At 34.6% G+C, this 23,857-nt stretch overlaps 1 protein-coding gene across 2 annotated transcripts in view; it reads right to left on the bottom strand.

Annotated features, from left to right (window-relative positions):
- Nucleotides 1-15,852: 15,852 nt before the first annotated feature.
- Nucleotides 15,853-23,857, bottom strand: part of kif20ba (kinesin family member 20Ba) — a 38,957-nt gene continuing 30,952 nt past the window's right edge. For both annotated transcript variants that reach the window (XM_087290449.1, XM_087290450.1), the window contains 4 exons: nucleotides 20,565-20,639; nucleotides 17,675-17,777; nucleotides 17,437-17,576; nucleotides 15,853-16,398 (listed from right to left, as the gene is read on the bottom strand). In XM_087290449.1, the coding sequence (XP_087146575.1) occupies nucleotides 16,321-16,398; nucleotides 17,437-17,576; nucleotides 17,675-17,777; nucleotides 20,565-20,639 (396 nt within the window). In that variant the 3' untranslated portion in view covers nucleotides 15,853-16,320. The remainder of the gene's footprint in view (nucleotides 16,399-17,436; nucleotides 17,577-17,674; nucleotides 17,778-20,564; nucleotides 20,640-23,857) is intronic.

The following is a 23,857-nucleotide window of genomic DNA, read 5'->3' as shown; positions in this document are numbered from 1 at the left end:
CTAGCCAGCATCTAAGGATGATCTTATTTTGATGTCTAATAACGACGTCAAATGATGTTGATATTTGGTTGATTTTAGGTTGTGTTGGAAAGGGACCAAAATCCAACTTCGAGTCAACATTTAAAACCAACATCACATTGACCTCAAATACTGACATTTATTTGTCAGGTACGGCAACCAAAATCCAACATCTGATCGACCTGATATTGGTAACATCCACACAACATCAAGCTGTAACAATATTAGATGTTGATTCTTGGTTAAATTTAGGTTGGATGTTAGACATTGATGTCAGCATGAAATTGTGTTTTGATGTCAACTTGATTTTCATTTCCAAACAAAATGCAACTACCACACAATGTTGGGGTATTTGAGGTACAACGTCAATCTGATGTCATGTTAAAGTCTTGCTAGATCTTTAAGGCCATTTCAGTCATCAAACTGTAAACCTCCTTTATCTTCTCATCAGTGACATGCATCTAAACAGTCTCTGGGTCATTGCATGTAAAGAATTTTGGACATCTGCTTGGACACTTTTAATGCTTCCAAACAGTTTGTCCATGTGTTGAGGTAGTTCATTATGATGCGATTTACCTGCTATGTATGATTTGATTGGGCAGGAATCACAGGACTGCTTTTTTTAATCCCCATAGACAAGAATAATAAAGTAGTGGAGTAAAAGTACTGATACAGCACTGAAAATGTACTTAAGGAAAAGTAAAAGTACACATTTGTAAAACGACTTAGTAAATTACAAATCCTGAGAAAAACTACTCAATTACAGTAATTTGAGTATTTGTAATTAGTTACTTTACACCACTGGAAATGAGTAATTAAAACTATTATGTTCAGAGGTGTGTTAAAAATCTTCTCTCCATTAAACAGAAAATGGGGAAAAATAAACAAGGGGGCTAATAATTCAGGGGGTCTTATAAATCTGACTTTAACTGTATACACCAGCAGAATTTTACTTTTTAACAATTTTTTTTTGCAATCATGCAACTGTTTACATGAAAACTACATAATTGATTTCTCAGGGGCACATTTTTTTTTTCACTTTTAAAAGAGCAATTTTATAATTTTCTTTTTTATCATGCTTTTTTAACTTCAGTCAATCAGTATATGGTTTTAATAGTGCAAATTAACACTTTCTTTTTTATTTTAGTTTTAGCTTACTTTAAGCACAAACAACAACAACAAACATTTTGCTGTACAAACCTAAAAGCAAATTATCAAATATAGACAGCAATGGATAAAACAACATAGAATGCATCCATATAGCACACAGCATCAACAATAAATAATAAGACACCAGATAGGTACAATAGGATTAATTTTATCCCAATTTAAAAGCTCTTTCTAGGAGGTTTAGTATAAACCTAAATTCTGCAAATGTTATAAAAACCTTTCACTTTGGCTAATAATCTCAGCTGGAAAAAACAAGATTTAACTACTGCATTTAGCTGTTTGTCAAATATACGGGCAGAATCCAGGATAAACCTAGATTTCTTACTCATGGTTTAATGCAGTCGGATAAATTGTCCAACACTTAATTCAGCTCTCCCGAGGCAGCTAGAGGTCCAAAAACAATTGCCTCAGTCTTCTTCTTATTGAGTTTTTAAAAAAGTAATGAAGAAAAAAAAAATTACATACAATAACATCTGAAATTGACAAAAACAATTGACTGGTCACCTGTGCAACTTTATGCAAGTCATATTTACAGATAAGTCCATGACCAATTTACACATGAGGTCATGAACACGGTCCATTTTTCCCAGAATTGCAAATATGAATTCATCCCTATTTTATTTTATTAAAAAAGTAAAAAAACAAAAATGCCATTTCGAAGATTTATATAACAGTCAGTATTCTGAACAATGTCCAGTTATTTATTTATTTTTGGAGGTTCAACTCTTTTCATTACTTTTCACAATTCACTTTAAATCCCAACAGCCTGAATAGTTTAGGTTTAAGCACCCTTATCTTGAATTTTTGGTGCATGTTTCTTCAATTTCAACCATCACCTGCCATTCAACATACACACAAACCCACGTCACAGATGTGGATGACTGTCTGAGGTAATATTTGAAGTCTGAAGCCCATTGTTATTGCTTGGTTTTATGTGTGTGTATATGATTTTATTATTCATATCTTTTGGACAGAAATAGCACAGACAATAGACAAGGGTGAAGTTTTTAAGGATGTGCAGAGCATCTGTGTTTATAATTGAAAAGACCACTTCTTAAAGTTTTTTTTTTAAAATGTGTTATGTAAACTATAAATGACATATCTCTACACCTGAAATAGAAATCTATTTTAATTTTAATGTATTTTATATAAAAAGGTGCCATGTGTTCAGATGTTTAAATTCATTTTTGGACAATACAATACAAATTATTTTAACTTCAGAAGAGATCAACATTTGTTGAAATAACCTAGATTATAAATCACAACAAATCAAAGCATAACTCTTCGTGAAAGTATTTTTATTTAAGTGGTAGAGAACTATAAACATAAGAAGAAATGTTATCTTATTATTCTACCCATAGTAAGGGTCAGACAGAATCTGCGGACATAATTTGCTAATTCTGCACAGAATAAAATAAAAATCTGTGGATTTATGCAGAATGGTTTTGGGAGTTTTTATAATAACTAAAATTTAATATATGAAATAAAAAATACTACCTTTTCAACTTTAATTTTAACTTGCAAATCCAATTGGAGTCACATATCTAGTAAACAAAGCAAGTCTCTTATATATCTACTAAAAGACAGAAAATATTACTTTACTGTATTGTAAATAAATCAAGTAAATATTTTCATATTAGTCAATGATATAACTAAAATCAATTTAGAAACTAAACAAATATAAATTTACACATAAGTAAATAAATAGACTCAATGATGGGCTAAACATCTGCAGATTTTTACACACACAGATTCTGTGTGGGTCTACCCATAATTAATAAATCCAGTAAATGCAGAAAAACTGGTCTTATAATTATTTCTATATCACACATTAATAGCCAAACACGTCGTTTGCAGATACATACATCAGTTTGCTAAATTTGATAGAAAATTTAATATGGCATAATAGACGTAGTGTATTTTATACTGTAAAAACCAAACTCAAATAGTAAACCTGTGGCACAATGAGCTATATACACGGTGTTTTTCAGCCAATGATGAACTTCCAGTGAAAGCTTTAAGTATTTTTAATTTCATAAGGCTTCTTTTACAGCATCAATGTTGTAATGTAAATCAAATATAATTAGTTAAATAGACTTAAGCATCCATTTGGTTGTTAAAGCAGAAAAAGAGACGAAACACTGTTTAAACGCAAGCACCGCCGTTAGCAGCAGGCTAGTGCAAAAACTCTATTGGGGAAAAAAAAAAACAGGGTAAAATTAATTTCCATATTTAAAGGCATGACACGGAAAAATTCAATTTTTTGCAGTGCTTCTTGTCCAGTCTGATACCCACTTTATATTTTATCTCAGCCAGGCAGTGATGATTTCTGTTTTTAAAGAAATCAGATCTTTAACGCGGTGATCTGTAAATGCTTTTGTAAGGGATGTCAACTCACAGGGAGCCCTGGTTGGCTGACTGAAATTAAAAGTCTGTGTTCATATACCATAGGTATGTGAAAATACCAATATGAAATTCATTCATTAATTTTCTTGTCGGCTTAGTCCCTTTATTAACCTGGGGTCACCACAGCGAAATGAACCGCCAACTTATCCAGCAAGTTTTTACGCAGCGGATGCCCTTCCAGCCAAAACCCATCCATGGGAAAGTGAAAATACCAAGTTATGTATAAATAAAAAGGTTTTGAATTATGAGGACACAGAGCATGTCCCCATAAACCACCTCAACATTGTATTACCTAGGTCATTCAGATAGCACTACAAATCTGCCCTATAAAACACCATAAAATACTCTGTGCACACACACATACACACAAAGCTGTAATACCGACGTCATACCCATGTTGCTCTACAAATTTGTCCTTGTAAAACAACACAAGACACACACCGAGGCACACAGACAGAAAAACTTTGTAAAATGTCCTTAAAAGAACTACAGGATACATGAAAGTGAAAAGGATGAACTTTTAAGCAGCTTCCCTGAGGGGGAGATAGTTTGAGACCCTTTTGACTTAAAAATCTTTACATAGCACAACACTGACCAGCCCAACTTGAACACACATCTGGTAGGATACTTAAAAAAGTGCTATTTCATTTATAGCTTTTATTGAGTGACCTTAGGAGGAGCAATACAAGACAGAAATAGCGCTTCAGTGCCTGTCGTATGTCCCGTTCATGCTCTGTGGAGCATGGCAAACCGGCAACCAAACAGATGAAATGCTCAAAATTAACCTTAAACAACAACAAAGCATCGGAATCATGAAGTTATATAGGAAAGGGCATAAAGAGCACATGGTTTTCACTTCTGCTCTTTATTTTGTTGTATCAAATAGAAGTCATGTTAACTTAAAGGTCAGAGCATCCGTAGTAATAAGGGTGGCGACCTTTCCTGAAGACGGTCAGATCTCCTGCACCACTGAATGCTCCCAGCACTTTCTCTATCAAATGCCACATTTTTCACTTTTGGCCAGAAAGTTAAACAGTTATTTTACAAATTGCTATGAAGAACTGTTAGACAGTGCTCAGAGTAATTGAGGACACCCCATTTTGAAAATGAATATTTGTATACATTTCTCAGTGAATGTAGGCAATGCATTTTGGTGCATTTAAACAAAACAGATTAATTAAAAATATATCTTTATTAAAATAATATTTTAGTCTTCAAACATATTTAGAAAGTGAAAGATAATACAATTAAATTCAAGCAAAATATTGCAAAACATATAATAATCTTCAATTTTTGTTTTTTTTGTTTTGCTTCTCTTGATTTTCCGTCTTTTTAAAAATTCCATGTAATATTTTTCTATAACATACATTTGGGTGTACTAGTTTTTGGACCATTATCGTAAGTTATTTTGTTAGATAAGCTCCAGATTTGGCTTCAGTACTGACTAATCTATATGCACATATAATATTGTGTAAAGAAATCAGATTTTCTGAATTTAAAAGAGTTTTTTGAGGGATGTACTTATTTATGCTGAGCTCTGTATACAACAGTTATTAAAGCGACTGGAGTCTAATACCTTTTGAATTACAAATTTAACTCATGTCAGTTTTTCCCTGGATTTCACACAAATTTAGAAGGCTGCGATAATGAGTAACAGTGATTTTTTACAGTCAAACAAATGCAATTAGATCACACCATTAGAGTTGCGTTTTAACTGGCCCAACGGAAATCTTTGTTTTTGTTGTCTGACTGCCATTTTAGTTAAACTGCCTTTTAAACATTAATTATGTCTCTGTGGTTTTAGAACAAAAGCAGAACCTTGGCCGACTGGCCAAGTACCACACTAAAAAGCTGAATTATTCTTTTTGTACTTATTCTTTTGTACAAAATAAAAAGTTGTTCCTTAATTAAGACCGACATCTGATTCCACTGCAGAAGTTTATAAGGATTTTTTTTTTTTTTTTGCAACAGCAGCAGAGGTGGTAAAATATGTTTGAGGGTGTGTTTTCATTATTCTGTTTGTAGCCTTTTTAATTTTATTTATTTGTTAGTTTTTTTTAAGTGTATACTGTCAGATTCCTTTGAATCAATGTAAATCTGCTATAATAAGTAAAAAAAAAAAGCAAATCATCTCAGACTGGTTTCTTGAACATGACAATGAGTTTACTGTACTCAAATGGCCCCCAAAGTCACCAGATCTCAATCCAATAGAGCACCTTTGGGATTTGGTGAGCGGGAGATTCGCATCGTGGATGTGCAGACGACAAATCTCCAGCAACTGCGTAATGCTATCACGTCAATATGGAGAAAAACCTATGAGGAATATTATTAGTACTTGTTGACTCTATGCCATGAAAGATTAAGGCAGTTCTGAAGACAAAATTGGGTCCAACCCATTACAAGTAAGGTTTACCTAATAAAGTGGCCCGTGACTGTATATCTAGCTGTGTAAAAAGCCAGATAGAATTAGTTAAATTCTATGAGACTGGTTCACTATTCGGGTGCAGAATTGACACAGCTCTATACTAATTATAATTAATAATTAATAAGAAGCATTCAAAACACATTGGATTCATCGATGTAATATATACATCTCATTCTTATTTGTTTAATCTATGTTTAACTAAGAAATATCAATCACATAATGTTATTAGACATTTAGTTTAAAATATATAATACAAATGAATAAAAATTTTATATATGCATTACAATACATCTTATTTGTTATGCCTAAATATTTTTGAGAGTATAGGACTTGAGGATTCTGATTTCAGGTTAGCCAAAATATTCTGAAGGCCATATGTACAATGACATTATATATATAGCATTGTGGCTACTGTACTATTAAAAATGCTCAACTCAATATCTTTTGGCGTAGTTGCTGATTTATCAGGGGTAACCACATCAGAATGACCCACCAATTACTCTGGTTTTATGCACCGGATGCCCTTCCAGCCACAACCCAAAACTGGGAAATGACCATACACTCTCATTTACACACAAAACACACACAACAGCCAATTTAGTACATCCAATTTACCTATACGGCATATCTTGGATTGTGGGGGAAACCAGAGCACCGTTTCCACACAAACACAGACAGAAAACTCAACACGGACACAGGCAACAGTGCTAACCAATGAGCCACCATGCCGCCCAATAGTAAAAATGTTTTACAAAATAGCTGATCCATTTCAACAAATACACTTTTATTTAATATTTTATATATTTAATTATTATTATGAAAACACAGTAATTAAAAGAGAACCGCAACGAAGGCATGATTGCAACTAAAATGTCTGAAGGTTACAGCAGTTAAAATGAGTAGGGATTATAGAGACCCTCAAAGACATCACTAGTCTCTCACAACACATACTTTTAAGATATATAAAATCAGTAGACAGCTATTTTAAATTGTAACCATATTATAAACATTAGTGTTTTTACTTTATTTTTAATCAAACAAATGGTTAGCATAAGAGACTGCTTATAAATAAATGTAACTGAAAATTTTACTGACCACACACACCTTTGACAAAAGTAAATCTTATATTGATACAAATCTTACTGACACAAATAAGCAATCATAAAAGCAACATTTTCAATAGCAGAACGTTTCCCCAGCATGCGACTTTGGTCTGAGTGAACTTCTAAAATAGTGGTAGAAAATTCATTTACCTTAACTACTGAACCATACAGGTCACGGCAGGGAAGAATAACGTTAATAGAGGAGCGGGAGGTAGAGTTATTGAACAACATTTGAATGAAGTGAGGGGGAAAATGAAAGGTGACAGAGTTTTTTTTTTTTTTTGTAATTTTGAATATTTTTTCCGACGGACAGCCAGAGTATCTTCACATTCAAACATAGACTTGCAGGGCTCAAGAGTGCTGAAGCGACACATGAGTTCAGACAACAGCAATTAAAGGGATTCACACAGAAATTTAAACTCGGTCATCATTTACTCGTTTTCCACTCCTTACAAACCTGTAAATATTTGTTTCTTTATTGAACACAAAGGAAGATAATTTGAAAAATGTAGAAAACCAGTAGCCATTAAATTCCATGTGGTATAGTCAATGGTTATCCGTTTCCAGCATTCTTTAAAATATCTTCTTTGGTGTCTTATAAAGGTTGCTAATACTTGAGGGAAAGTAAATACAAAGTGAATTTAAATTTTTGTGTGAACTATTCTTTTAAGGTTCTGGTTAGAAACAATTAGTTAAGTTGCAGTTGGCAAACCCAGCAGACTTAAAGGTATATGTTCACCCCAAAATGAAAATGTCCTCAGTATTTATGCACCCTTAAGTGGTTTCAAATGAGCTTTTTTATATTCTAATAAACACAAAAGATGATATTTTAAAGAAAGCTGAAAACCTGTAAACATTGACCTCTATAGTATTTGTTGTTCCTTTTATGGAAGTCAATGTTACTAACATTTCTTAAAATATCTTCTTTTGTGTTTAACAGAAGAAACTCAAAGGTTTGAAACAAGTAAAGGGTCTTCATTTACTCACCCTTTACTTGCTTCAAACCTTTGAGTTTCTTCTGTTAAACACAAAAGAAGATAAGTCAATGATTACAGGTTTCTAACATTTTCCAAAATATATTCTTTTATGTTTAACAGAAGAAAGAAACTCAAAAAGGCTTGAAACAATTGAGTAAATGATTACAAATTTTTAATTATTGGATTCATTTTTAATGGCCAATTCATTAGGTGCATGTTAAACTTGGTATTAGATAAATTATTTAATTAATTCCAATATATTTAATATTTATATATGCATTCTTTTAAAGAAACCCAAAGTTAATGTTATACATGTATGTGCTTCTTGATACAATCACTTGCTCAACTCTAGCTTTCAATCAGTTGAATGGTTGAAATATGCCAGTAGCTGGAATATTGTGCTGAATATATGATCAATAGGATTTTACCAAACAAACTGTTTAAACAAATGATTAAAGACAATGAGTATGTTTACATGGACACCAATAATCCAACAATACTCTGATTTAGAGTCTACCATGTAAACAGTGATTTTTGATTAATTTAATCCGATTAAGGTCATAATCAAACCAAACAGAAATCAAAATGAAGACATGTGGAGTATGCTGATTTTAGTGCCATTATAAAAGTGCAGTACAGACATGAAAGCACCATAACCTAAACCATTACTGATGTGTAGGACTTTCAACACATTTTGCGACAGGATAGTCTATACACACACGGCTGTTTGACACTATTTCCTGCACCTACTTAGTCAGTGAAGGACCACAAACACCTGCATTGCAAAATGCGAATGTATTTTCCCATAAGGCGTGCGGCATCAAATTCCCAAAATAAATAACACTCTTCCAGCAGTTCATACCCGCATCCAATATGTTGTTTGTTATGGGGGCATGCATGAAATGCTCCTGAATGAAAGCAAAAGTGCCAAACTGCAGTTCAAGTCAACAAATTAAGAATGAAACCCAAAATTACATGAAACTCTGGAGGAAATGTGGATATCGTGGTGAAGCAATGATGTTAATCGAATCATGTGCTATAACATGTAAAATAGAATCATGAAAAGAACATTCACAAAGCAGCTCATGTCAACACCATAATCATATTATTGTCTTATTCAGATTAAGGCAAATAACTCAATTACTGATGTCCATGTAAACGTAGTCATTGTTTCATCATCTGTTTGTATGCCTGTATAAACACTGGCCTCGAAGGAATATTCTTTGAGCAACCAGAGTGGAACCTCTTTTGATTGTTCCTTCGCTGCAAGAACATTAAGGCTCAGAGTACTTTTGATCCTGACACTTGGTTAATACAATTAAGTAATCAGACAATCACATGGAAGCAATGTGCTGATGGTCAAAATGCAGCAGAATCTATCAAAAGTTTATAGAAAATGGTCCGAAAAAGATGGCATACACAAAAGTTTCAGATTTCTATAAAAAAATTGTACTTTCATAAACATTTCACATGCATTACCATTGCAATTAGAATCATTATGTACTTCCAAGACTGATATTATAGGCTGCTGGTGTGACGTGATAAAAGCACAGCATGTACATTCATCAGGCAATTTGACCAACTCTATACATGATAAAAGCATTATGCTTAGCCTGTAAATACAGTACACCATTTTCAGAATCAACTGGAACTATAGGGCAATGGAGGTGTGAAAAGTATGTAACAGCAGGTGCTAAATGCTTTTGGGGGAAAAAAACACAAGTATGTAAATGTGTCACTGCTGTTTCTGATGTGAGAGAATATTAAAAGCAACCTAAGCACCTTAGTAGCCTGTGACCAGCTGTCTCTGAGCTGAAGAAATGCTCACATATGCTATTATATAAATAAACAGAGGTCCACTTACCAACGATTTCAGCACAGCAAATGGAGCACACATTGCAAGATGTGTTTCACACTGAAGGCTTTGTTTTGCTGTGAAAACATTCGCTACATGTTCGTCCTTGACTGTTGCACCACATCTAGTGGACAATCACTAACTTTACAGAAAATGCCAGGCTCAACTGACTTAAAAAAATGAGCTGTTCTTTCAAATATGCAATTTTAATTTTATCCATCAGTGTTCTGCTGCTCTGTGTATGTTTTTAATTTTCTGTATAAACATGACAAATGCATGATTTTTAATCATGAATGCTATAATACTGTAAAGCATTTCTGTAAGTGAACAGAAATGCGAAACTTATCAGTAGGCCCACACGGAATCTGTTCATGCAGAAATCTGCAGATTTTTAGCCCACAATTCTATTACTTGTGTAAATGTGTGTTATTTTATATTTATTCAGTTTTTAAATTAATTTCATTAATATTATTGACTAATATGAAAATGTTAAAATGATTAATTTACAATACTGTTTGTAAAGTAATATTTTCCGTCTTTTGGTAGATATATTATATAAGAGACTTGCTTTGTTGACTGTATAAGTAGATCTAATTGATTTGCTTTGTAAACATTAGATACAAGTTAAAAAGGTAGTATTTTTACTTCATATATGAAGTTTTTGTTATGACACTCCTAAAATCCTTCCACATAAATCCACAGATTTTATTTTATAATTTTTTTTTACAAAATTCTGCACAGAAATAGCAAAAAATGTCAGCAGATATTGTCTGGCCCTACTTATCAGCAACTGATCACCTTTACACTGCTGTTAATACTCTTTTCAACAAGCAGATGTGATCGTACACACAAGGCCGCTGCATACCAAAATGGTGCCCTAAGCTAAATTTTACTGGGGTGCTCCCACCGAGAAACAAAACACACACCCACCCATATATATGTATACACACTGAATGTTATACTTAAACATTAAAATCTTTACACTATGAAATAAGTTTACATTCAAATAAACATGGCGTGTCTTCTGCAAGAACATTCCTAATTTCAAACATTTACAAAAGGTAAGAAATAAAACCCTCTCTGTACCTGTAAAGCTGGTAGATGGAATATTCTCAGTGCAGCATCCTGTGTCTGTATCTGTGCAGCTGCTGGGTTTCTCAGTGATGCCACCTTATCTTCCTTTGTGTCAAATTGCAGCACTGAACCTGAATGACATTGTCTATAAAAAATAAGACATTTCTTTTAAATAGCATATGGCTTATTAGTACAGTAATTTGACTAATTTTATACTATTGAGATTTTTCAGAAATATTAGTCAATTTGGTGACACTGTATTTTGATGGTCCATTTGAGAATTAGTAGACTGTCTGCTTAATATCTGTTGATACTGCTCCTTTAACAGACATTTAACTGACTATAAGAAACTGTGCAAGTACATGTCAACTTACACTAACCCTTACCTCAACCCTAACCCCAACCTAACATCTACCTATAAACTAATAAGAATTTATTGGCATGTAGATGCAATGTAACGTAAATTCAATAAATGGACCATTAAAATGAAGTGTGACCGTCAGTTTAGTTATATAGTAATTTACAAATAGGAAAACAGGACCTGTTAAAACACACCATTCCACAGATGTAAATACAGTGATAAAACGAAATTAGCTTGAAGAGCAGAAATAAAAAGTGTAGAAGATAACTGCACTGAAATATAATCAATAATACATAGTGAAATAAATGTCCAATGCATTTGTATGGTATGCAAACAGTATTGCACAAGTTAATAATCATATAATAATAACAGCTTGGTTTATTATGAATAGTCATAGTTCAAAACAATGCACGGCAGCAAAGCAATTATAGCTCATTACATAGACTGAATGTAAACACTTGTGATGACGTTAAAAGTTTATTAGCCTCAATAATTGACTTGAATAAACAAAAATATACTGTTATCAGGTTAACGCACATACCTTTTAGTGATGTATTGGATGTCTTGTATTTTCCCCCCTCAGCACTAGACAGCTGTTGTTTTCTCCTGGCATAGCAGCCGCAAAAACAAATGGGCCGGGCCACACATATGAAAGCAAATTCACGTTTTTGTTGTTTGTTATATATAAAAATGTTTGTGTTTGCAGTTTGTTATAATTATAATTTTTTTTGAACAACCAATATGGAGCCCTATGCAATCTGTGTACTCTGCGAATAGGGATCGGCAGTGGTGTATAAATTTAAATTTTTTGGGGGAAATGACATTATTTAACTGTAAATAAACTCTATTTTACTGTAAGACAGTTATGCAGTATGATACTGTATAGTTGCACTGTGGAAATTAGTATTTTACAGTAAAGATATACAATACTGTAAATACATAAAGCAAGATAAGTTGTGCTGTAAATACAGTACTTTTGCTGTAATTGATTTACAGTAAGTTACTGGCGAACTGCTGCCAGTAAGTTACAGTAGATTCTACAGGAAATTGTTAGCGGTGTCCAAGATGACAATTCACTTTCTTCGTTTGAAGACAGTTATTAAATTTCTAGTTCCAGTAATGACAATTAACAAATATGTCCAGGAGCCGGATACCAATTTTAAATTTTGCAAACTACCATAAAACACTTAATAGGAATGGTACGAAAATTACAGTCGGTAGAGATCAAACCTTCACCCTGGCATAAATAGGCCAAGAAGGCATTTATGATTGCACAGCGGAGCATCAATTTTTCTCACCGTCTGAACAAATTGGTTGGATTAAAGCAATCAGATACACAAAAGTGTAAATCTTGAGTGCGCATTCCTCTCACAGTCTCGCTACTTTGTCTCAAACCTATTTAAAGCGGATCTCCTGATGAGGCCAAGCAATTAGACTCATCCCTACAGGCTCTCCAATCTTCTGCCTCTCCTCAGCTCATGACAGAAAATAGAGCTGCACTCTGCCTGTTTATCATTTCAAATGATGTGGTAATTTTCTGCCCTAAATTATAGGTGCGGCGGATGATTATTCCGGCATTGTTTAGCAAGCCTGGATGCCTTGGATCAGGCTGATGCTTACATGCCTCCCTGCCGATTTCTGAACGCAGAGAAATAGGACTAAAAAAAAAAAAAAAAAAAAAAAACAGAGGCTAGACTTTATGTGTCAGTGCGTCAATTAAGTGACTCAATCATATGACAGTGACAATGACTCAGATCATGGCAAAAATATTTAAAAAAAATAGTGACACATAGAATCACAGTCTGTCTCAAATGTTCAACTATACAGTGCCTGTAGTAATTCATCATACCCCTATGAAATTTTCACTTTATTTGTCATACAAATTCCCATGCCAAATAACATTTTTCTAATCTGTACCTTTAAACAACTTTATCCCGAAGGTCTTTTGAAAGCAGCGACCGGTGTAATAGGAGTAAAACAATAGATTTAAACAGGGTTTTCTGTAGGCACTATAAGCTCACCTTATCTACCTCCACTCACTTTATTAGGTACACCTGACCAACTGCTCGTTAAAGCAAATTTCTAATTAATGAGTCACATTGCAGCAACTCAATGCATTTAGGCATGTGGACATGGTCAAGATGATCTGTTGCAGCTCAAACTGAACATCAGAATGAGCAAGAAGGGTAATTAAAGTGACTCTGAACGTGGCATGGTTGTTGGTGCCAAAATGGGCTGGTCTGAGTATTTCAGAAACTGTTGATCTACTGGGATTTTCACACAAAACCATGCCTAGGGTTAACAGAGAATGGTGCGAAAAAGAGAAAATATCCAGTGAGCGGCAGTTCTGTGGCCACAAATACCTTGTTGATGCCAGAGGTCAGAGGAGAATGGCCAGACTGGTTCGAGCTAATAGGAAGGCAACAGTAACTCAAATAACCACTCACTACAACAGAGGTATGCAGAAGAGCATCTCTAATAGAACAATATGTCCAACCTTGAGGCAGATGGGCTACAGCAGCAAACCACACCGGGTGCCACTCCCATCAGCAAAGAACAGGAAACTGAGGCTACAATTCACACAGGCTCACCAAAATTGGACAATAGAAGAATAAAAAAAACATTACCTGGTCTGAGAAGTCTCGATTTCTGCTGCAACATTCGGATGATAGGGTCAGAATGTGGCATCAACAACATGAAAGAATGGATCCATCCTGCCTGGTATCAACGGTTCAGACTGGTAGTGGTGATGTAATAGTGTAGGAGATATATTCTTGACACACTTTTGGACACATTACTGTCAGTTGAGCATTGTCAACGTTGCAGCCAATCCGAGTATTGTTGCGGACCATGTCCATCTCTTTATGACCACAGTGCACCTATCTTCTGATGGCTACTTCGAAGAGAATAACACGCCATGTCATAAAGCAAGAATCATCTCAGACTGGTTTCTGACATAACATGACAATGAGTTCACTGTACTCAAATGGCCTCCACAGTCAGCAGATCACAACCCAATAGAGCTCCTTTGGGATGTGGTGGAACGGGAGATTCGCATCATGAATGTGCAGCATATCTAAAGCAACTGCGTGATGCTATCATGTCAATATGGACCAAAATCTCTGCTTAATACGGAAAATTAAGGCAGTTCTGAATGCAAAAGGGGACCCAACTCGGTACTAGTAAGGTGTACCTAATAAAGTGACCAGTAAGTGTATACTGTACATACACATTCAAATAGAAAAACTACTTAAATTCTCAGTTTCTCTAGATTTACAATTGATAGTTGTATGACATATTTTATTAAAACCTAAATTTTGTTTGTAAAAAATTAGTTTGTAAACTATAGATCACATTCAGTTCAAAAGGAAAATGACAATATTGTCATTTAGAGCAGTGATTCTCGACCACATTCCTGGAGGACACCAGCACTGAATGTTTTTGATGTCTCTTTTGTCTGTCACACCTATTATAGATCTTTCAGTCTCTGCTAACGAGTCGATGATCTGAATCAGGTGTGTTTGGTTAAGATGAGATGACATGGAAAATTTGCAGAGCTGGTGGTCCTCCAGCAACGTGGTTGAAAAACACTGATTTAGAAGACGTTATGGTTAATAAAAGTGCCATGTTTTCAGCTTTTTATATTTATATAAAAGTTTATATATTACATGTCAGTTCATATTCATTTTTAAACAACACAAGATCATTGTGCTCAATATGAAATCAATAATTGACAATTATTCTGACCAACTGTCACTTTCTGAAAATAAAATAAATAACCAAAATTACAACAATTTTATTTAAAAATTGGGAGAAATATAGTCACATCTCTATAAAATAAAACAAACATTAACATTTTACTCAAACCAACACCTATTAGAACACCTACCTAGAAATGGACCTTTTAAGTGCAAACAAAATACAACAATTTTTTAGACCTCATTCCTAATTTTTGCAATGACAAATCAGAAGTAAACAAGTGGCGGAAGCAGGACCGCACATGGATCTTACAGTATGTTTTATTTCTTCCTAATTCCTCGCACAGTAGGTTTTCGCTCCTCCATTTTGTCTTCCCCACATGCTCCCACACACCATCAAACCCGTGATTCATCATCGCAAGCATCCACCCTGTTCACATCCTGCCATTCAGTGCCAACAAAGAGATAGACCTGTTTCAAGTCCCTCACCCTTCCCCTTTTTCCTTTTATGCCATCTTAGATAAGGGCACCGGGCTGCGTGCTGCGATCGGCAAATTCAATTACCCGTCTGTTACATAAGCATTTGTTCAGTAATTCAAACGAATAGTCCTTTGGGTGTCATTAGGCATCTGGCGCACAGTTTTACTGACGTGGTAATGGAGAGTCTTTATCATGTGAGTGGCACATATTAATGGTTGGTGACAAGGTGATAAACAGAAACAAAAGAACGTTGACAAGTGGAAAAAACAACAACACACAACCCCATAAACTTTAACTTTGTGCTATATTTTTGTGTGTGAACAGTTTTATATCTTGAAAAGCAGAAAGTGGTTAGAAAGAAACAACAGTTTTGAATTCATATGCATAAAGGATTAAAGTAAACAGATAACCGTAGTTTAAATATACAGAAAAGACATCAGAGATGTGCGGTAGTGATTTCTGAACGTCTATTCTAAATCTAGCAGCACAAATGGGTTCAGTCTTCCATATATGAGCTTATGAAAACTGTCTATCATCGCTGTTAAAAGCAGCACTAGTGTTCTAGGATAATATATTATGTGCCATATATGATAAAAAAAAAAAGTACAAAAAAAAAAAAGAATTTAGCTAATAAAAAAATAGACAATAGTGTATGAAAAGTGCATTGATTAAAAGACAAACCCTAAAGATTATAAACACTGGTTTGATTAAAAATATATAAAATATATAATGAAACAAAAAATTCCTTCTGGCTCATTTGGCCATTCTTGTACGAAGACGTTTCTTGATAAGGTTTCCACTCTCTTTGTCCTCTGGATTTCGGCCAATAATCTACAAGGAAGTCAAATGTCAGCATGTCATTTCAGACTGAAATTCAGTGTACATTTTATAGTATTTTAAAGCACAATTTTGTTCAAATTTAGTCTGTGGTCAGTAGGAAAAAAATATAGCTTTATGATTAAGATGACAAATAAATAATTTTATTCTAAGCTTTTTATTTATCAAAGAAAACCTAATAGTCACAATTTCTACCATAATACTAAGCAGCACAACTTTTTTTTTTTTAATTTTGATAATAAAATTAGCATATGAGAATGATTTTTGCAGGATCATGTGAAACTGAAGACTGATTAATGATGCAAAAATTCAAATTCATCACAAAAAATACTGAAATGAATACATTTCAGAATAATTAAAAAATCTTTATAATAATAATAATAATAATTAGGGCTGCACAATATATCGTTTCAGCATCAATATCGCAATGTGATGAATTGCAATAGTGGCATCGTAGCATAGGCAATGTTGAGTTTGTATTATAATTCATCATTTGCACATGTTTTTGATGCATGTGATTGTGTAATGATTTTAAAAACATTCAGAAATTGCACTATTTGTGACCTTAACTACGATCATTTTTATAATTCAGTTGCAGTACTTGAATACTATTAGACTCAGAAAATAATAAAACACTTACAATTGTATCTTTTTCTTGATTGTGTTTATAGATTGTTATGAATGAAAATACTCACAATACATGCATATAGAGAAATGCATTGTGAGTAGCACAGACAACAATGAAAATTGTGTAGATTTATTTTATTTGAATTTATTTAAACAATTTTATAGCCTGTTTATTAGATTTTATGGAGATGAACTCCCACTGCAGAATCATCAATCATTATAAATTCCTTCCAAATCAAGATATGAAGTCATATGGTTAAATTGTATTCATATCGCAATATATAATTGCCCGAAAAAAAAAATTCACATTGCTAGATTTTTCCAATATAGTGCAACCCTAATAATAATAATAAATTCTTAAAGACCCCAAACTTATAGTTAGAGTTTACCACTGCTTGCCATTACCCGATGAGCCGGTATGTCCATTGGTGAGGAGATATCGGGTCTGTCATATTTCCGTTTATCACGTTTGGATTTTAGTTTTAGAGAAGGAGTCGACCCACCATCAGGGGATTTTCCACTCATCAATCCCATGATCCTCTTCGCTGTGACAGAAAGAATGTGATTGACAAATATGATGCCTGAGTATGATGAAGTCTTGAGAGAGAGTGAGTAATAATGGTGTAATATGTGTCATCCTGACCTTTACTCCCAAGAAAGGTGGGAGAGCTCTGAAGAAAATCTCCAATCTTCTGGAGCGTTTTGTCTTTTTTCCCTCTTTGGTTTGACTCCTGGGAATTTGGGGACTGAGAGGACGGAGAACAGAGTTCATCACTTGCTGTAATCACTCAGCACAGCTATGATCGGGATTAACAGCTCTCCCAATCACAGTCTCATGTGATGCAATGATGGTGAGGCAATTTCTCTTGATGAAATGCATTGATTAACCAGATTGAAAATGCATTGAAATGTATGCTCAAAAACCAGAATCAGAAAGTTTTTGCTGCTTTATTATTTTAATTTGGCCAATAAATGTTCCAGACTTGCATTCAAATTTGCATTTTTTTTTTTTTACCAAGAGTGTAAATGAAGCATTAACAGAGGCCAGAGATGGAGCACCCAAGGAAAACACAAGATATTCTCTATTTATATGAACAAATATTGACCTTCATTTCGCATTCCCCGATAACACAATGTTCTCAACCATAAAGACAGAGATAAACCTTTTGTGTTTTGAACAATTTTCATTAAAGCTCATTTTTAAGTGATAACCTGAATATTATTCCCACAAAGTCAAAAAAGTGAGCAGATTGAGCATCATACTTCATTGTGTTTTTGCTTTCTATGTAAAAATTACACCCATCTACCTATCTTAAATCACTACCTGCCCAAGCCAAAAATAATACAAAATTGGAAATTATAAACCGTGATGGGTATAAAACACTCTTCCCACAATAAAAATTAGTCTCATAATAATGATGCTAAAACTTATAGTAAAATCAGTGAAAGCAATGAGTAAATGTGCTACAGAAGCATGCTTAAGATACAGATTGATGCATGTATGAGCTGATTTACAAACTCATGACATTCACTTTCACTCTAAAAAGCATTTGAAATAACTTTTTTTGTGACCAAGCGCATATCCCAGAATAATGAAATCATGTAATAAAGACTAGGTCAGTAAGCATTGAATAATAAATGCACATATAACAGATAAATATACATAAAACAGATAATCCATATATTACAGCTATCCTTTTGTCATCATATTTTTCTTAATTTATTTGTCTGTCTTTTTAAATGTTTCTGTTTTGCTTTCTAGCATTCTTTTTTTGTGTAAAAAAAAACAAAAAAAAAAAACAAGGAAAAATAATAGCTTCCACTAAAGATACCGGATTTTTGTCTCTTAGTGGATACATGTGAATTATTTTCATTGATATCATTATCACAATAACTAGAACATTTTGTTATAGTGCATATATATGTGTATATAACTCCTCTCTAATTGTCAACAGTTATGATCAGTGCCTCACCATTTATATATACACAATTTCTTCCATTTTAAAACATTATATCTGACACCTTTTCAAGCAAGAATCTCAAATTCATTGGTCATTAGATTGAATACTTTACACACTTTAGTACTTCACACATACACTACCTGACAAAAGTCTTGTCGCCTATCCAAGTTTTAGGAACAACAAATAATAATTTGACTTCCAGTTGATATGAAAGGCAAAGGCCTCTAGATTATGCTTGTTTTACTAAAATAAATTATGATCATGCCTTGATTTTTTTAATTATTTAATTAGGACAGTAAGGTCTGACTTTGCTTTGACAAAAGTCTTGTCACTTAACAGAAATAATGTACAGTATAGAATATAAAGTCATGGGACAGTGGAAAAATAATTCATACCATGTATGACTCCCATAAGCTTGGAGTGCATTGGACTGTATTGCCTGCAGCTAGCTCTTTGCAACTCTCACATGGTCGCCCACTGAAGCTAAGCAGGGCTGCGCTCCAGGATAGGAGACCACATGGAAAAGCTAGGTTGTTGCCGGAAGTGGTGTTAGTGAGGCCAGAAGGGGGCACCCAACCTGCGGTCTGTGTGGGTCCTAATGTCTCAGTATAGTGATGGGGACTCTATACTGCTCAGTGAGCGCAGTCTTTCAGATGAGACGTTAAACCGAGGTCCTGGCTCTCTGTGGTCGTTAAAAATCCCAGGATTGTCCATCATGGCCTCCTAACCCTTCCCATATCATAATTGGTTTCATCACTCTGTCTCCTCTCCAACAATTAGCTGGTGTGTGGTCTGGCGCAAAATGGCTACCGTCGCATCATCCAGGTGGATGCTGCACACTGGTGGTGGATGATGAGATTCCCCCCTACGTGAAAAGTGCTTTGAGTGCCCAGAAAAGCGCTATATAAATGTAAGGAATTGTTATTATTATTATTCATACATAAATGCAATGACTCAAATAACATATGAATAAAGTCATCTGGAATGGCAAAGAAAGCGTTCTTGCAGGACTTCCAGAGTTCAACAAGATAATTTGCAATTATCTTCAATGCCTCCTCCATCTTACACCAGACATGCTCAATAATGCTCATATTTGGTAACTGGGTTGGCTAATCCTGGACCACCTTGACCTTCTTTACTATTAGGAACTTTGATGTGGAGGCTGAAGTATGAGGAGTGCTATCCTGCTGAAGAATTTGCTCTCTCCTGTGGTTTGTAATGTAATGGGCAGCACAAATGTCTTGATACCTCAGGTTGGATGTTGAGATCCACTCAGTAGATCTCTCACACACCCTCATACTGAATGTAACTCCAAACTATGGTTTTTCCTTCACCAAACTTGACTGATTTCTATGACAATCTTGGATCACCTTGGTTCCAATAGGTTTTCAGCCGTACTTGTGATGATTAAGATGCAGTTCAACAGAAGATTCATCTGAAAAATCTACCTTCTGCCACTTTTCCAAATGATCAACTAGAAGTCAAGTTATTATTTGTTGCTTTCACAACTGAGATCGATTACAAGACTTTAGTCAGGTAGTGTAGTGCTTCAATATGAATGTGGTCACTCACCTCTTCCCGATGAGGTGTTAGGTGAGGAGTCAATCTGCACCTTGTATTTCTGATGTTTTCACCTTCCACCGCATCCTAAGGAATAGCAAAGCACAAGAGTAAACAAGTGAATTGGTTTCCTTTAGACCTATTTTGCATGTTTTATGTCTGCGAAGCGTGAGCCAAAGCAACACCTATAACAGCAGGCTTTTGTTGTGCTTTCACACTTTTCAGCAATGTTTCTGGTGTGTAACCCAACTATGACTCAAAACAAGTCATTTGTAGCTAACAGGATGATATCTTTCTTGTAATGAAGCCTATTGTTTCATTTTATAAAACAGGTATTGGATATAGGCCATTAAAAAGAATGACAAATTTCACTAGTGTAAAATCTAATTTTCAAATGAATAAGCAAATAAGAATAGTTAGAATTAAGTATGAATGATGATGTGACACTAAAGACACTTGAAATTGTAATATTTTGACTGAACTTTTGAAAGTTAGCGTGGTCGTAAATATGAATATTGAAACATGTTTATGCTCAAATCACTGCAGGTGAAAGGTTCCTACAGTGCTCACCATAAATGAGCACACCCCGTTTTGAAAATTAGTATTTTTATCCATTTTTCAGTGATTTTAGGCTGTGTATTTAGGTGCATTTAAACAAAACAGATTTATTAAACAGATCTATTTATCAAGATAATATTGTAGTCACCAACCTTATTTAGAAATTAAAAGATAATACAATTAAATTCAAGCAAAATGTTGCAAAAAAAATTACAATCTACAAAATTACATGTTTTTTTATTTATTTTTACTTTTTTAAATTTTTCCTCTTATTAAAAAATGTTTTAATATTTTAATAACAAATTTTGGTGTACTAGTTTTTGGATCACTAATCACTAATGTATATGCAAAAATATAATATTGTATAGCTTCCCATTAGAAGTAGGTATTTAAAAGATAGATTTGTGTGTGTGGGGGGGGGGGGGGGGGGGTTGGGGGGGGGTAGGGGGTGCTTGTAAATGCTGAGCACTGTAAAATAACCTAAACAAAACATTTTTGTTCTTAACATGGGCACGAAAGGTAATATGTCCAGCTCACACTTCGCAGACAGTAAAACAGGCCTTCGTTGAATTTAATGCTTGGCTGTGATTGGTCAGATAAGATGTGATGATTGTTATGATGATCAATGGTGGGGTGGTTTAAAAACAAACTACCCAGTTCTAGTGGTTGATGAATCCTCTACTTGTGGTCAGATCAACAGGCAATCAAACATCACCTGCATTTACATTTATATGATCCCTAATTATTTGGTCAAGTCAAGGTTTTAGAACCGCCAAAATTATCTGCTCTTCTGTAAGGTAACATTATTTCTGCTCTATTGTAAGGTATATTTTAGGACAAAAGTTTTTTAGGAGATTATCTCCAGCAGAAAAGATAATCAAATATGCTGTTACCATTTAAAAAATGGTAATTCAACTCATGTTCTGTGAAGCAGTTCTGGAGAATGCAGTTCCAGCAGTCTTTTACTTAGACACAGATGCATTGTTTTGATGTGTCAACTGGGAACAGGTGTTTTTATGCTTAATAAGCATGGGAAAAAAATCTGCAAATAATTAAATATACAGGCTATCATGCAATTTTAAACCATGTCAAAGATGAATCGGATTTTACGCTGGGGGCATATAAACACTACATTGAGAATGATTTCAGTCTGACTGAAACAATAAATATCCACGTAAACATACCTTTATACTAAATGCATGTGGAAAACATACATGGTGACTCCCTAATTTAAACCTTTATAATCCTTATTGACTTAACACAAATTGGTTTCAGGTCGGCTAAAGAGAGTGGCGGGGAAATTTGTGACACTCAAAAGAGCACAAACCCCTGGGGATTAGTTGACAGATGTAGTGCCAAGAGTGTGCAGTGCATTAAAGCATCTTTAACAAGACAACACAGCATCTGCCCTATCCCTCTCAGTCTCTTTCACACACACACAAACAACTAATACATGAAAAAATAATTAAATCTGCAGAATAAATGAATGATTTAGTCTGAAAGCATTTTTAGTCGCTCTTCAGTGACTCATCAGTTTCAGCCGCTTTTTTTTCCCTCTCCGACCTGTCTCCGTTTTCCCTCCACCACCCCCTTTCTGTCGTTATCTTTCCCTCTAGACAACAAGATCGCATCTGTGACATTGCGTGTGACAGCCAATGCCATGCTCGTAACACCCGGCAGTCTAAACGGGGTGGACAGGGGCGGATCTCTGTCTGTCACACCTGTCACCTGCTGTTTCCAGCATCGGGAGGTGAGCTACTTTTGCCCCTCTCTGACTTGCAGGCTCGCATTAAAAGCAGACTAATTCTTTGACTCCAAGGAACCTGCCAAGTCGTTCACCGTTCAATCGCATCCGAGGGAGATGTGTGCGAAATCAAGACTGACGGCTTGTTCTGAAGTCAGGTGCTGGTGTTTTCATGCCATGAAATGGGAAGGTGTAATTACAACAATTCAGAAGTGTTGAGGGTGAACTTGTCACACAATGATTTCAGTTAATTGCATGTGAAAAGTCATTTTGTTAGTGAGTGATGAATTATGGGTCTTTTTTAAGTTTTATAGAGCATCATCCTCCAAAGCCTTTGCCTTTTATGCATCACGTAGAAACGAATGCTCTACTGCTGAGGGCACAGATGGTAGTATCACTATAATGGATCTTTAAAAACTATACAGCAAAACCCCCTCTATTTCAACACCCACCTTAATAGAAAGGTTGTTATTTCTTTGATGCATAAAAGGCTTAATGGGATAATAACTCCTAAGCTGCATTTCCACCATCAGGAACTCTAATCAAATGGTCTGGATAAAAATGTCACATAAATTTACTGCTAATACATCTACCGGTAGCTGCAAAGGGTTATGTTTCTGCACTTTTACACGTTATGTGCACTTTGTTCAAAGAAGTCTGGATTGGTTATGCGAGTTTAGATGCTAAAAATACTAAAAAAAAAAAAGGCTCCTACTGCATCAGCTTCAGAAAAAAAAAAAAATCAGTGACAGGGTATATGCAGGAATCCTAAAAGTAATTTAAATACCTTTTTAAAACTTTTTAAAAGACCTTCTCAGAATATTTTAAGACCTCATCGCCTCTTCAAGTTCTACAAACCTTTCACTTAATAAACAATTGTTAATAAACAGTTGTAATTAAATAAATCAATTGAGCGCAACCATGCAACAGAACTCAGATAAGCTCGGAAGAAACAGAGCTTGAAAGAATAAATTATGCTGTTGTTTTTAGCGACAGGCTTCAG

This window comes from Danio rerio, chromosome 17 (assembly GCF_052040795.2).
Source record: "Danio rerio strain M-AB ecotype USA chromosome 17, GRCz13ab, whole genome shotgun sequence".
Classification (NCBI taxonomy): Eukaryota; Metazoa; Chordata; class Actinopteri; order Cypriniformes; family Danionidae; genus Danio; species Danio rerio.
This window is presented reverse-complemented; position numbering and strand designations above follow the sequence as displayed.